Source organism: Martes martes (assembly GCF_963455335.1).
Source record: "Martes martes genome assembly, chromosome: 2".
NCBI classification, from domain to species: Eukaryota; Metazoa; Chordata; class Mammalia; order Carnivora; family Mustelidae; genus Martes; species Martes martes.
In genome coordinates, this window is record NC_137889.1 from 96,405,090 (window position 1) to 96,421,773 (window position 16,684).

The following is a 16,684-nucleotide window of genomic DNA, read 5'->3' on the forward strand; positions in this document are numbered from 1 at the left end:
TTTGTTTGATGATTTCCTTCCCTCTATTTTCTCAAGTCTCTCTGGAGATAATATTATTACTCATATTTTGAATTTCTGAGATTGATGCTCTAATTTACTAAACTCTTCTATCTCTATGTTTTGACCTACATTGTGGGAGATTTCCTGATCTTTATCTCAACTCACCTATTGGGATTTTAATTTATGCAATCCTATTTTTAGAGTTCCTTATTTGTTACTCCCTTTTGGTAGTAACATGTTCTTGATTCATTGATGTATTTTTTTTTAATGAGAATGACAGTATTAATTGTAGTTTTTTAAAGTTTTGTTCCCATTGTATGTTTTTTCCAAGTAGATTTCTTTTGTGCATGTGATTTGTTCTCAATATTTGGTGTTTGAGGCTTTCTTCATATATCTAGCAACCCTGAATTAGTGGCTTGTACATAAGAGAATGGATCACTCTAAGATCTGATTGGAAACTTAATTCATTTGGTAGATCTTGTCATATAATATTGAGGGGCTGTTTCACTGAGAAATCTCTAATATCCCTGTCTTTGGGTATTTTGTTTGTTCTTGACCTGTTCAAATTCCTGAGTAAAGAAGAGATAAGCCAGGCTGTATCAAGTTCTGGAAGCCATGTAGAGGGAGAGGACAGGAGGAGTCGACAGCCAGTGTAGATGGTCACTGAATGTTTGCAGTAAGATGGTACCCCCTGCCCTCCCCTGTGCTTAGTTTTCTACAGGCCCTCACCTTGATGGTAAAACAGGAATTCATAAGGAAGGCATCTCATAAGGAAGGTATAACAGATTTACTCTTCCAGTCTTCTGCTGGAATGCAGGGGAGGGGAGGGTGGAGGCGATGTTACCAGCCTTTAGGGATAGGAGAGGGCAGCCGAACTATACTTCTGAAAGCCACCTCTGGTACCATTCTGGGGTCTTTTTGGAGTTAAGTGGTAAAATTGGTTTGCTTTTTGGCTTTTCTCCACCTTTGGAAGGAGTCAGCATCTTTGCTTAGTTAAATCAGTAAACTGCTTTCCTTCTGCTTACCAGGTTTTTATTGATCTCTTTTATATTGTAGGTTCATTTTTTAAGCCTTTTTTCCTGTTATTCTAGTGGGATTCATAATTAAAATACTTTTTAATCTACCTTTCCAACAAAAAATATATTTCCACACCAACATTTTAATGACTACATAGGAATCTCTTTTTAGAGCTCTGACCTGTCGCCTATTATAAACATGAGCTGTTAGAAGCAATATTGCAAAGAACTTCCTTCTAGCTAGAATTTATATCAGTCTTTAATTAAATTTAAAATGTAAAAAAATTATGAATCCTTTCTTAAAGTATTTCTTACTAAAAGACATCTTATTTCCGGTATTAAGAAGATGTTTCTTTCTCTAACAGAGACCTTTCAGTGTAAACATTCCATTTAATCACTTTTCCCACCAGATGGGAAATCCTGTGTATGTTCAGTTCATCCTACATAGGCAGGCTGTGCCTGGAACAGGAAAGGAACCCGATATATATTTGCTAATGAGACATATGCATAATAAATGAATTTTAATTATTTTGTTTTAAAACTTCAAAGTGAAAGGGTCTGGTATGAAGGAAGCAGGATGTAATAAATTTTAAATAACTTATTTTCATCACTTGGAATTACTTTGAGATTACTCAGGTCATAAAGTTAGAAAGATTGGGAACCAGCTTTAAAAAGAAAGAAGCCCGAGGAGGGGAGAAAGATGGCGGAGAAGTAGCAGGCTGAGACGACATCGGGTAGCAGGAGATCAGCTAGATAGCTTATCTAACCATTGTGAACACCTACAAATCCAACGGGAAATCGAAAAGAAGAAGAGCAACAATTCTAGAAACAGAAAATCGATCACTTTCTGAAAGGTAGAACCTGTGGAGAAGTGAATCCAAAGCTACGGGAAGATAGACCCCGGGAGGAGGGGCCGGCTCCCGGCAAGCGGCGGAGCGACGGAGCACAAAATCGGGACTTTTAAAAGTCGACTCCACTGGGAGACATCGCTCTAGGAGCTAAACCAGGGGGAAACCCAGGCGGGGTCAGCATAACCCCGGGTCCCGCGGGGGTCACAGAAGGACCGGGGGTGTCTGAGGGCTGCGGAGCTCGCAGGTATTGGAGTGGGGAAGCCGGCTACAGCGACAGAGCCGAGGACTGAGCTCTCAGCCCGGGGTTACCTTGTGCCGGTTGCAGGCTGAGTGGGCTCGGAGTGCGGCTGGAGGCCACGGAGAAGGAAGCGACCGGCCGCTTTTCTCCAGACTCCAGCAATTGACTGCTTTCCTCAAGGCGCGACCGCAAGCCAGGGAGGCGGGGCGGTTGGGCGCTTTTCTCTAAGGGCGCACTGAGGAGCGGAACCCCAAGCTCTCGGCTCCTCTGAGCTGAGAGATTGGGAGGCCGCCATCTTCATTCCCGTCCTCTGGAACTCTAGGGAAAGCGCTCAGGGAACAAAAGCTCCCTAAAGCAAACCCGAGCGGATTACTTAGCATGGCCCCTGGCAAGGGCGGTGCAATTCCGCCTGCGGCAAAGACACTTGAGAATCACTACAACAGGCCCCTCCCCCAGAAGATCAACAAGAAACCCATCCAAAACCAACTTCAGTCACAAAGAACAGCAGAATTCCACAGCAGGAGAAAGCAAATCTTACCTGGACAAAATGACAAGGCGGAAAAACTCACCTCAAAAAAAAGAACAAGAGGCCGTACCGAAGGCTGGAGACCTAATCAATACGGACATTGGTAACATGACAGATCTAGAGTTCAGAATGACGATTCTCAAGGTTCTAGCCGGGCTCGAAAAAGGCATAGAAGATATTAGAGAAACCCTCTCCAGAGAGATAAAAGCCCTTTCTGGAGAAATAAAAGAACTAAAATCTAACCAAGTTGAAATAAAAAAAGCTATTAATGAGGTGCAATCAAAAATGGAAGCTCTCACTGCTAGGATAAATGAGGCAGAAGAAAGAATTAGTGATACAGAAGACCAAATGACAGAGAATAAAGAAGCTGAGCAAAAGAGAGACAAACAAATACTGGACCACGAGGAGAGAATTTGAGAGATAAGCGACACCATAAGACGACACAACATTAGAATAATTGGGATTCCAGAAGAAGAAGAAAGAGAGAGGGGAGCAGAAGGTATATTGGAGACAATTATTGGAGAGAATTTCCCTAATATGGCAAAGGGAACAAACATCAAAATCCAGGAGATGCTAAGAACACCCCTCAAAATCAATAAAAATAAGTCCACACCTCGTCACCTGATAGTAAAATTTACAAGTCTGAGCGACAAAGAGAAAATCCTGAAAGCAGCCTGGGAAAAGAAGTCTGTAACATACAAGGGTAAAAACATTAGATTGGCAGCAGACCTATCCACAGAGACCTGGCAGGCCAGAAAGAACTGGCATGATATATTCAGAGCACTAAACAAGAAAAACATGCAGCCAAGAATACTATATCCGCCTAGGCTATCATTGAAAATAGAAGGAGAGATAAAAAGCTTCCAGGACAAACAAAAGCTGAAAGAATTTGCAAACACCAAACCAGCTCTACAGGAAATATTGAAAGGGGTCCTCTAAGCAAAGAGAGACCCTAAAAGTAGTAGATCAGAAAGAAACAGAGACGATATACAGTAACAGTCACCTTACAGGCAATACAATGGCAGTAAATTCATATCTCTCAATAGTTACCCTGAATGTTAATGGGCTCAGTGCCCCAATCAAAAGATACAGGGTATCAGAATGGATAAAAAAACAAAACCCATCAATATGCTGCCTACAAGAAACTCATTTTAGACCTGAAGACACCTCCAGATTTAAAGTGAGGGGATGGAAAACAATATACCATGCTAATGGACATCAGAAGAAAGCTGGAGTGGCAATCCTTATATCAGGTCAATTAGATTTTAAGCCAAAGACTATAATAAGAGATGAGGAAGGACACTATATCATACTCAAAGGGTCTGTCCAACAAGAAGACCTAACAATCTTAAATATCTATGCCCCTAACATGGGAGTAGCCAACTATATGAACCAATTAATAACAAAATCAAAGAAATACATCGACAGTAATACAATAATAGCAGGGGACTTTAACACTCCCCTCACTGAAATGGACAGATCATCTAAGCAAAAGATCAATAAGGAAATAAAGGCCTTAAATGACACACTGGACCAGATGGACATCACAGATATATTCAGAACATTCCATCCCAAAGCAACAGAATATACATTCTTCTCTAGTGCACATGGAACATTCTCCAGAATAGACCACATCCTGGGTCATAAATCAGGTCTCAATCGGTACCAAAAGATTGAGATCATTCCCTGCATATTTTCAGACCACAATGCTCTGAAGCTAGAACTCAATCACAAGAGGAAATTTGGAAAGGATCCAAATACATGGAGACTAAACAGCATCCTTCTAAAAAATGAATGGGTCAACCAGGAAATTAAAGAAGAATTGAAAAAATTCATGGAAACAAATGATAATGAAAACACAACAGTTCAAAATCTGTGGGACACAACAAAGGCAGTCCTGAGAGGAAAATATATAGTGGTGCAAGCCTTTCTCAAGAAACAAGAAAGGTCTCAAATACACAACCTAACCCTACACCTAAAGGAACTGGAGAGAGAACAACAAAGAAAGCCTAAACCCAGCAGGAGAAGAGAAATCATAAAGATCAGAGCAGAAATCAATGAAATAGAAACTAAAAAACCAATAGAACAAATCAACAAAACTAGGAGCTGGTTCTTTGAAAGAATTAATAAGATTGATAAGCCCCTGGTCAGACTTATCAAAAAGAAAAGAGAAAGGATGCAAATAAATAAAATCATGAATGAAAGAGGAGAGATCACAACCAACACCAAAGAAATACAAACAATTATAAGAACATACTACGAGCAACTCTACGCCAACAAATTTGACAATCTGGAAGAAATGGATACATTTCTAGAGACGTATAAACTACCAAAACTGAACCAGGAAGAAATAGATAACCTGAACAGACCCATAACCAGTAAGGAGATTGAAACAGTCATCAAACATCTCCAAACAAACAAAAGTCCAGGACCAGACGGCTTCCCAGAGGAATTCTACCAAACATTTAAAGAAGAATTAATTCCTATTCTCCTGAAACTGTTCCAAAAAATAGAAATGGAAGGAAAACTTCCAAACTCATTCTATGAGGCCAGCATCACCTTGATCCCCAAACCAGACAAGGATCCCACCAAAAAAGAGAATTACACACCAATATCCTTGATGAACACAGATGCGAAAATTCTCACCAAAATACTGGCCAATAGGATCCAACAGTACATTAAAAGGATTATTCACCACGACCAAGTGTGGATTTATTCCAGGGCTGCAAGGTTGGTTCAACATCTGCAAATCCATCAATGTGATACAATACATTAATAAAAGAAAGAGTAAGAACCATATGATACTCTCAATACATGCTGAAAAAGCATTTGACAAAGTGCAGCATCCCTTCCTGATTAAAACTCTTCAAAGTGTAGGGATGGAAGGCACATACCTCAATATTATCAAAGCCATCTATGAAAAACCCACCGCAAATATCATTCTCAATGGAGAAAAACTGAAAGCTTTTCCGCTAAGGTCAGGAACACGGAAGGGATGTCCGTTATCACCACTGCTGTTCAACATAGTACTAGAAGTCCTAGACTCAGCAATCAGACAACAAAAAGAAATTAAAGGCATCCAAATTGGCAAAGAAGTCAAACTATCACTCTTTGCAGATGATATGATACATATGTGGAAAACCCAAAAACCTCCACTCCAAAACTGCTAGAACTTATACAGGAATTTAGTAAAGTGTCAGGATATAAAGTCAATGCACAGAAATCAGTCGCATTTCTTTACACTAACAACAAGACAGAAGAAAGAGAAATTGAGGAGTCAGTCCCATTTACAATCGCACCCAAAACCATAAGATACCTAGGAATAAATCTAACCAAAGAGGCAAAGAATCTATACTCAGAAAACTATAAAGTCCTCATGAAAGAAATTGAGGAAGACACAAAGAAATGGAAAAATATTCCATGCTCATGGATTGGAAGAACAAATATTGTGAAAATGTCTGTTCTACCTAAAGCAATCTACACATTTAATGCAATCCCTATCAAAATCCCATCCATTTTTTTTAAAGAAATAGAACAAATAATCCTAAAATTTATATGGAACCAGAAAAGACCTCGAATAGCCAAAGGAATATTGAAAAAGAAAGCCAAAGTCGGTGGCATCACAATTCCAGACTTCAAGCTCTATTACAAAGCTGTCATCATCAAGACAGTATGTTACTGGCACAAAAACAGACATATAGACCAATGGAACAGAATAGAGAGCCCAGAAATAGACCCTCAACTCTATGGCCAACTAATCTTCGACAAAGCAGGAAAGAATATCCAATGGAAAAAAGACAGCCTCTTCAACAAATGGTGCTGGGAAAATTGGACAGCCACATGCAGAAAAATGAAATTGGACTATTTCCTTACACCACACACGAAAATAGACTCAAAATGGATGAAGGACCTCAATGTGAGAAAGGAATCTATCAAAATCCTTGAGGAGAATGCAGGCAGCAACCTCTTTGACCTCAACCACAGCAACTTCTTCCTACGAACATCGCCAAAGGCAACAGAAGCAAGGGCAAAAATGAACTATTGGGATTTCATCAAGATCAAAAGCTTTTGCACAGCCAGGGAAACAGTGAACAAAACCAAAAGACAACTGACAGAATGGGAGAAGATATTTGCAAACGACATATCAGATAAAGGGCTAGCATCCAAAATCTATAAAGAGCTTAGCAAACTCAACACCCAAAGAACAAATAATCCAGTCAAGAAATGGGCAGAGGACATGAACAGATATTTCTGCAAAGAAGACATCCAGATGGCCAACAGACACATGAAAAAATGCTCCACATCACTCGGCATCAGGGAAATACAAATCAAAACCACAATGAGATACCACCTCACACCAGTCAGAACGGCTAAAATTAACAAGTCAAGAAATGACAGATGCTGGCGAGGATGCGGAGAGAGGGGAACCCTCCTACACTGCTGGTGGGAATGCAAGCTGGTGCAACCACTCTGGAAAACAGTGTGGAGGTTCCTCAAAAAACTGAAAAGAGAGCTACCCTACGACCCAGCAATTGCACTCCTGGGTATATATCCTAAAGATACAAACGTGGTCCTTCGAAGGGGCACGTGTACCCGAATGTTTATAGCAGCAATGTCCACAAGAGCCAAACTGTGGAAAGAGCCTAGATGTCCATCAACAGATGAATGGATAAAGAAGAGGTGGTATATATACACAATGGAATACTATGCAGCCATCAAAAGACATGAAATCTTGCCATTTGCGACGATGTGGATGGAACTAGAGGGTATCATGCTTAGCGAATTAAGTCAATAGGAGAAAGACAACTATCATATGATCTCTTTGATATGAGGAAGCGGAAATGCAAGGCGGTGGGGGGTTTGGGGGGAGGTAGGAAAGAAAAAAATGAAAAGATGGGATTGGGAGGGAGACAAACCATAAAAGACTCAATCTCAAAAAACAGACTGAGGGTTGCTGGGGGGAGGGGGGACGGGAGAGGGTGGTGGGGAAATGGACATTGGGGAGGGTATGTGCTATGATGAGTGCTGTGAAATGTGTAAACCTGGCGATTCACAGACCTGTACCCCTGGGGATAAAAATACATTATATGTTTATTAAAATTAAAAAATTAAATAAATTAAAAAAAAAAAGAAAGAAAGAAACCCGCATGGCAGGGTGACATACAGGTTTACCAACACCCACTTGGATAGCAAGCAGTGCTGTGGTGTTTATGCAGGCAAACTTGTAGCAAATGGCTTTAAATACAAGATACATATAATATGTTTACTTTGGAATTTAAGGATGAGCCTCCTATTGTATAGAGGTAACATACATCTATTGCAATGAATTATATGGTTGGATTAAATAAATACTATTTGCTTAATCTAGTCCCGGGTTTCTCAAAGTGGAGTCTGCACATGATCTGTTTCAGAATCTCATGGGGTCTTGAACATTCACTTTCCTTGGCTCATCTGAGACCTATGGAATCAGAATCACTGCAAGTGGCCCGGGATTCTGTCTCTAACAAACTCTGCCTGTGCACATGACAATCTACATGTCTTCTCTAGACTAAAATTTAAGAAACTTTGAGGGAGTTAGGTACATGTCTTGTATAAATTTGAACAATCTAATGAATTAAGAATTAATGATTGGGGACATTCTGGTGAATGGATTTAATACATTTTATTGTTTTCCCCTTCAATTATTACTTCCTAGGAATTTACATAATTAGCTTACCATGCAGAAAGGAAAATTTATATATATTTTTTAAACTTCTCCATTCTCTGATGTGACCAGTGGCTAGAGGCATTAATTTGTGATTTAAGCAATGAATGTGGGGCACCTGGGTGGCGCAGTGGGTTAAGCCTCTGCCTTCGGCTCAGGTTGTGATCTCAGGGTCCTGGGATGGAGCCCTGCATTGGGAATCTCTGCTCAGCAGGGAGCCTGTTTCCTCCTCTCCCTCTGCCTGCCTCTCTGCCTACTTGTGATCTCTGTCTGTCAAATAAATAAGTAAAATCTTAAAAAAAAAAAAAGAATGTGTGCACACTGCATAAAGCATCTATTGAGTATATTGCATCTCTGGCCTAGATTTTCTGTTTTTTAACCCAATGTATTTTAGATAATATTTTTGTTGAGATTTGTTTTAATTATAGGCAAGCTCGATGTGTTGTGAGAGAGATTGTAAATCAAACATTGCTTGGGTTGACAATTTATGCAGTGACGTAGCATGTATGAGAACTCCTGCCACAATGTCTGGAACATAATAGGTATTAGTTAATGCATGTCCCCCTCGTGAGCATCATTACTTTCCAAAAGTGGTGGTAGAGAGGGAAAGTATGAAAACCATCTCAGTGATAGGTCACCCTATATGAATGAAATCTTTCTATTTAAAACATAAAAAAATTAGATCTTTCCAATAATACTAGCTAACATCTATCAAGTATTACTACGTAACATAGGCATCCTAAGCTGTTGACACGAAGTAGGTGCTTATAATTATCTCTGCTTTAATGATAAGTGAAGCACAATATGATTATTTATAAAGTTAACCAAGGTCAACCAACTGGTTAATAGTAAAGTCTAATTATGAACTCAGAAAATCTGTCTCTAGAGATAACATCTACTATCGTATCCTGTCCTCCATTCAAGATGTACAACCATTGCTAGTATAACAGAAAGGCACTTTTCAGGTAAAAGCTGATGGGGAAGATGTATCATTTGATGTACCTTAGTGATAACTAAGTTTTCATCTTCCTACCAATTTTGCATATTGAATATTTCTAACAATTTCCTTAAAAATATATGATACACCTAAAGTAAAGAGACTGGTAGGAAGACAGTTTTAGGGCCCAAAAAATCTGGGTTTAAGTGCTGGCTTCATGATTTATTAGCTGTGTGCAGGTCACTTAAACTTTGAGTCTTTATTTTCTCATCTGCAAGTGGGAATGATATTTACCCATACTGTTACCATACAGAGTAGAGATGATCTATGTACTAGTGCTTGTTGAGCTCATTGTACTCAATCAAATACAAGTATTACAATTTAATGGATATGATGCTATCCACAAAGGGTTATGAGAATTTCTGTACTTTATATGAGACATATATTACATAATTATAACAATTCTATAAGTAGAGTTATATTGAGCATCAAAATCTTTAAAATAACTGCTTTATATTTAAATCTTTAAGTCTCGTGAATACTTAATATTTTGTTTAATCTCATTGTTCCTTTAAGTAGAAGACTTTGGCTGGGTTATCCCACAGATACTTAAACTCTTACTCTTTGTTCTTTTCAGCAAATTTACTTGATAACATGCTTTTGCGAAGCTCAGGAAAATTAAATGTGGGCACCAAGAAAGAGGATGGTGAGAGTACAGCGCCCACCCCTCGTCCAAAGATCTTGCGTTGCAAATGCCACCACCATTGTCCAGAAGACTCAGTCAACAATATTTGCAGGTTGGCCATATAAATTACTTAAATCTCATTTTAACAAAGATTCATGCTTTTTTGACTATGGAATTGTAGGCTGATATTTTCTAAAAACACATTTTGGGGAATAGTGCCTAACTCCATTACCTCTCAGAGCTGTGCCTGTGTTTGGAAAAGTATTAGATCGCATTTGGGCCTGAAATGGTGTTCTGAGAGTCTCCTTCCTTGCTGCAAATATCACACATGTACATAAACATAGAACACAAGTCCCAGGCTTGGGACAAGTGTCAAGGAGCAAAAACCAATTGTTTTCCTTCAAAAAAACTTGTCCTCAAAATAAATTCAATAGCAGGTGGTGTCACATGTGTGAGGATTTTTATTTGTTTTAACCATTCATCATATCAAAGGTGGTTAATATTTTGGAAAGAACACCTGAGTTGTTATGGATATTCACTGGCTCTGGGAAGCAGTATAGTGATAGAGCCCACATGATGAGTCTACCAGATGTTAGGAAAGACATTGTCAGAGTTCTAGAGAATAAATTCCTTAGTGGATAATCATATTTGTATCAAGACTTTATTTGAAACTGGATTATTTACTGCTTTCTTTTTTACACATCTTAATGCAGCTACATCCATTTTGGTGGACACTGTAGCCTGCCTTTACACCCCCCAAGGGGACAGCAGTGGGTAAAGAGGTATAGTGTAATGAGGCCAGTGTGCCCAGGGAGACATGGCAGAATAACCAGACAAGTGCAGATCTCAAGAGTTAAAACGGCAGGAAAGCAGAATCTCTGTCAAGAAGGGTAATAGACCCAAATGGGAGAATGGGCTGCTGGGTTTGAAGCCCGGGCAGAGTATCTGAGCAATCATTTGGAGCCTCTTGACCCGAGAAGGAGCATGAAGCTGAGCTGAATGCTTTTTTTTCTTCCTGAGAAAGAAAGCATATCATGAGATATATATAGCTCAAAAAATATGTATTAACTGAATGACATGGAAGAATGTTGGGTGTATTCATAAATACATATCTCCTTTAATCAGCAAAACAACTCAGCATGGTAGGGCATGCTTATTTCTTAAAATTACCTGTAAGGAATTCAGGGCCCAGAGAAGTCTAGTAACTCAGCTCTTATATGATAGAACAAATTTGGAATCGCTGAGTCTGTGCTGTGGTAAAATGATTCCAGAGGTCAGACATATTTCTGGGAAACACTACCTGTTTGTAGTAAATGGCAAAAGTATCAGGAAAATGTCAAAGTTTTCTGAAGAAAATATTGTCAGGAGGAAATGTGCTAGAAAGATATTTTACTGATTTTCCTGAGTGTGTAGTAATTAAGAATAAATCAATGTGCATCATTTGAGCTGTAGTTCTGGTGATCATATGTGTAGACCTTCCGAAATTATTCCAACTTTAATTATTTTGTCCTCTTGTCCTTGTTGGCCACTGGAGTGTCTGTCCTGCATTGATTTGGAAGAAAGTGTTTGGACAGGGCTCACTGGAGCACAGATGCTGTGTGTGGGAAGGAGAAGGTTGGTATGTTCAAAGAAGACTGGTTTTCCTAACATGCAGGGAGCAGGAGGAGGTGTGGCTGTAGTGGAGTCTGGAGTCAGGAAAGATGACCCATGGCCTGGTCGGCTCTATTAAGAATATTCATTTTATACCTGGAAGCATTGGGAGGCCATGGAGGGGCATTGGTTTCAGCAGGAGTAACAGTAGTATTGATGAGTATTTCAGAAGGACAGTTGGTGTGAGAGAACATGATCTTGGACTCAGGTGGTGCCTGCGCAAGAGGGATGTGCATGTGTTGGGGAGCTATGTAGAAGGAAAATTTTACGTTGATGAACTCTGTGTGCGAGGGGCCCAAAGGGGTTTCACAGGTTGTTGGATGTACATTGAGTTGTACAGTGTAGGCTTTTAATGAAAAAGGACAGAGGGGAATAATTAAGCTCCAATTTGGACATGCTGAGTTTAAGGTTTTTGACACCTGCAAATGGAGACACCAAAGAGTTGGCCATGGGAAATGGATCTGGAGCTGGGATAAGAGTTGGGGGGGAGAGTCTAGAGTGAGTAGAACATGAGTTAGTTTTTGTTGTGAAACAAATAACCTCAAAATCACATCGACTCACAACTAAAGATATAAACAATTAAAGATAAACTGGGTCTACAAATGGGCTGCAGCTGTGCTGGACCCTGCTGGATTGGGTGGGCTTGCTTGAATTCAGGCCTGTTCCACATGTTTGTTCATCCTTCTTGGACAAGAAGCTAACCAGGGCATGTGCTTTTTAACTTGCCTGGAAAGGAGCAACCTCTTGTTCTTGTAACATGTCCTCTAGCATTCCACTTAACCAAATCAAGTGATACGGTCAAGCTCAACTTTGGAGAGAAGCCATGGCTCGGGCAGGGCACGAAAATTGAGTACAGTAATAGAACAATCTGGTAGACCAGAGTAGGACTGAGCCTTGAGACATTTAATGCTTGGGTCAAGGAGGCTCTTCTCAGAAGATTCAGAATGAACAAAAAGCAGTGAGTATGGTAATCGTTGAAGCTGGGTTTACAGAGGGAGGCAGTAAGGTCAGCTGTGTTAAATGCTGTTAGAGGTCAAGTCGGATAAGAACCAAAATCTGGCAGTTGTATTTATTGACCTTCATAACTGCAGTTTAGAAATACGTATTCCAAAGTTCTGAATTCCTGACCATCACCCAACCCCTGAACTTGATCTCAAAGGAGTGAATATTCATTCTTGGGTAAAAGGCACATCCTTTTTGCGAACAAGATGTTAACTCCATTTGAGTCTCCTGTGAGCTGAGATCAGTTGTGTGAAGCACAGGGGCTGCTTTTGTTCCTGGGCCCCGAGACCTAGAATAAATTCAGGCCTCCATTCTTGTAAGCCCATGATGTACTCTTTTGACTTCCAACAATCAGTACTTCTCATACTATTTCTGGTAAAATATAACCCCCCACCAACTGCAATCAGCTGCATTGATACTTTTCTAAAGTACAATAAAAATGAATTACTAGAAAATAAATTTTAAGATCTTTATAAATTGTATGTTCAAATTTTTCTATTTTTCCATTATTGAGATTTAGTAGAGCTAAGTTTATTGCTATGCAAGTTTCCACTTCTGTATTAACTGCTCACAGACCAGTAACAAGCAATTTGCTGACCTGCAAGGGAATACACTTGGAGTAATATTGCATTCAGTATTGCACTCCTAGGTAAACCAGTTCTAAAGACCAGAGTATGCTTTGTTGAGGCTTAGAAAAGGGCTGGTTCAAGCTGTGTGGCCTGAGGCCTTATAGTAAGCAGTTCTTAGCCAATCTGGTTGTTGTAGGTAGGTCTCAAGCACATTACCAACCCCGTATTCCTAGACCGAATAATCTTAAAAAGTGGCCTGAATCAAGAGTATATCCTCCTTAAAAGAGATTCCGAAATTCCATCTGATAATTCAGAAAATATATGTAAAGTTTAGAGGGGTTTTAAACTCTTCATAGCAGCAATCACATTACCTGCCCACACCAAGGCCAGACTCATTCTTGGTCTTGGTTCCTACCTGATGCAAGTGTGTCTGCTTCCAAAATCCATTTCTATTGCCTCATGGCGTACATGTTAGAGGATGTAGCACAAATATGCTGAAGAAAGTATTAGAACCTTTTTTAATATCCATAATTCAGAATGAGGGGTGAAGCCACTACTCCATTTCCATTTCCAAAGGGAAGGGGTGAATCCTTCCCATTCCATTTCTAGATTAATTCCTAGAACCTGAGACTATCACTGTATACCCTTGAATGCTTCAAAGTCTCCTGCAGTAACTCTTTACATGACTTTCACCATGCCAGTGTTTTGTCTTATTTTCCAGTTTTCTTTGTCTATTTTTTTTCTCTATATAGTCTGCTCCTGCTTTATATATCCTTCCCTGTTTTATTTGGCTTGGCCTGTGATAGTCATCTTTGTTACTCCTCATCACCTCTCTCAAGTTCACCCAGACTGTCACAGAAGTCTATCCATTTCTAAAAATTATTTTTCATTCTTTTTCAGAGATGATTTTAAATATGCTACCATTTATCTTACTGGGTTTGACCAAGAATTCTGCCTGGACAGTTTTCAGGGTTTACAGGTATAATAAATCACATCGGATGTTTGCACAGAGGGTGCGCATGTGACAGCAGGCTGCCTAAATGAAGAATTAGATGAGTCTCCCGACTGTACCTTGAAGACTCAGAGTGGGAACAAGGGAAAGCTTAGGGGCTGGGAGCCTTTTTATAAAGTTTGCATTAACCCAAGAGTTTTAAACCCCTTGCTGAATGTGATGATGTGAGTTTTCAGACAGGCGCTCCCTAGCTAAGATCTCAGAACGTTTAAAGTGCACGCTCTTCTCCTCTGTTTATACATCTTCCATCACATCCGTTTTATTCCACTGTTGCTCAAACTGTCTGAATATTGAGCTTGATGATCTTTTAAAGAACCATTGAAGACTTTCAAGCAGAGAAGGAAAATGTGAGATTTCTCAGCAAGTATGCTGTACAGAGTCCTTCCGAGTCCAGCGAGAGGGGACAGGCAGGCCTGCTGGAAAGCTCTCAGAACAATCGAAACAATCAAAGTGAGAGACAGAGAGCATCTGCTCAAGGTAGTGGAGGTGAGACTATATAAATGCTGGATTCATATAAAAATGGAGACAAATTCAGAAGATCTTTTACCTCGTAGAAAAAAAATGAACAAAATGCCAAATCACTCGGTATGGCTGCTAGAGAAGGGTGTAAGGTAGTTACACATTCTTGAAGATAAAGTAAAAGACATTTCTCACATTGGAACTTTACTAGCAACCTAACTTCACCTGCCTGTAGAGATAGGATGTCTCCGAGGAAAACCAGAGATGGGGAGCAGTAGTGGTCCTATATGTTTTACCCTCTTTCCCTCACTACCATGGAAATCCGCCCATCTAAGATGATAAGGAAAAAAACATAAATTTTGGGATTCTATTATTTTGATAATTCCCAGTGTTCAACATTCTTCTTTGCCTTTTTCCCAAATCTGTAGGAAACATTTTGACTAGCTTATGATTTCTATCCTTATTGCCAGAAGTGGGATGACTTGGTTTCTCCTAGGATCGTAGCATTCATAGACTATGAGCTCCCTCAAAGCGAAGACTACATCTTCCTTAGCTTATGTCTGGGCATCTAACTCTGCCTGAATTGTCATGTGCTGAATAAATGTTTGTCAAATGAACTACCGTTAGTAAAGATCTAAGCAGCTTTCACTGTTATAGTTGACTAAAATTTACATGATTTAAATAACCTCTCTAAACTTTGTATGAACCTTTGAGATTATCTGTGACAGAAAACTTCAAAAACTTTATTTCCCTTGAAGGTGAAATAGGTGTTTTAGAAGACAGAATGTTCTCAAGGACTGATTTTAAAATCTACTTAAAATCAAACAGTCTTTCTAATCAATTGTGGCTGAAACCTAAGAGGAATTTAAAAGAAATTTAGGAATTCTAGTATTTCTTGCATTCTGAAATAAAATTAGAATAAATATTGATCAGTCAAGAGATCTCTATGCCTTGTGGGCGGAGAGATCCACTTCAGCAATTATCCATATATATAATTAATTTCTGTCAAGAGCAAAATTTTAAACTACTCAGTAAATAATTTATTTGATAATAAAAAATAATATTTTAATGGTGCTTTAAGATTTCCTGGCACCCTGATTGAGCAGAACAGTTAAACTCCTCTTAACTAATACTTAAAAATTATTTTATAGTGAAATTCATCTTTATGAGGATCTAAACTAGTTAGAAAAAAGTTCTACAGTAGTCCCTTCTAAACTGTGTGGTCGTGTGTGTGAACAACCCTAGCATCTGCAACAGGGAAACATAACATCTTAGTGGAAGAATAGAGGGAAAGGGACCACGTTGGGAATAAACCTTATAAACACTTGATTCCCTGAAACAAAACAATCAAGAGAGCAGCTTAGATAAAGATTCTGGTGGTGCAACTTTAGACATTTATGGAATTGGCTTCTGACTATCCTTCAAGAATCATGGATGAACTGGAGTCCAAGAGGCAGCTTATAAACCCAATTTGACGACAGATGAGAAGAGTGCAGGTTCTGGTTGCATATCCATCCCAGACTTTGAGCCCCGTGTACCTGTTTCTTACTTGCTTACTTGCTTCTTACTGAAAATGTCTGGAGAGAGTTAACTCCCTAATGAGCTCTCTAGATGGATGAGGCACGTCTTTGCTTTTGGAATATTGGGCAGATTCAAGGCACCCTCTGATAGTGTTAACAAAAGTTCATCATCAGTGCTTTGACCTCACCTGACCTATATTCTCAAATGCTTTGCTTTTTCATAAATTAACATGATGCTGAGAGGCAGTCAGTGATGATGACTGATCTCCTTGGTAGACAACTATTATATTTTGTTCATTACTTGTCTTTACCTGTTAATACAGGGGCAGCATTTTTGAAATGTCGCATCAATTTCCTTTTTTTTTTTAAAATTCATTATCACTACTGTAACCAAATGACATGCCTTTGTATACATCTCACTGCTCTCAGTTTTGCTTAAAATGATTTCTACTTGTGTTTTCTTCATGAGGCTTCATTTCTTCTTGTTACCACTTTCAACACAGTGGGAATGATGG

At 39.3% G+C, this 16,684-nt stretch overlaps 1 protein-coding gene across 3 annotated transcripts in view; it reads left to right on the plus strand.

Annotated features, from left to right (window-relative positions):
• BMPR1B (bone morphogenetic protein receptor type 1B) overlaps window positions 1-16,684 on the plus strand; it is a gene marked incomplete at both ends in the record, with an annotated part of 105,805 nt that overhangs the window by 52,451 nt on the left and 36,670 nt on the right. Inside the window, 2 exons of one of the 3 annotated variants that reach the window (XM_080797315.1) lie at window positions 495-652; window positions 9,910-10,069. In XM_080797315.1, coding sequence (XP_080653441.1) covers window positions 9,927-10,069 — 143 coding nt within the window. Of the gene's footprint in view, window positions 1-494; window positions 653-9,909; window positions 10,070-16,684 lie in introns of those variants that run through there. The other 2 variants (XM_080797313.1, XM_080797314.1) reach the window with 2 other exon arrangements.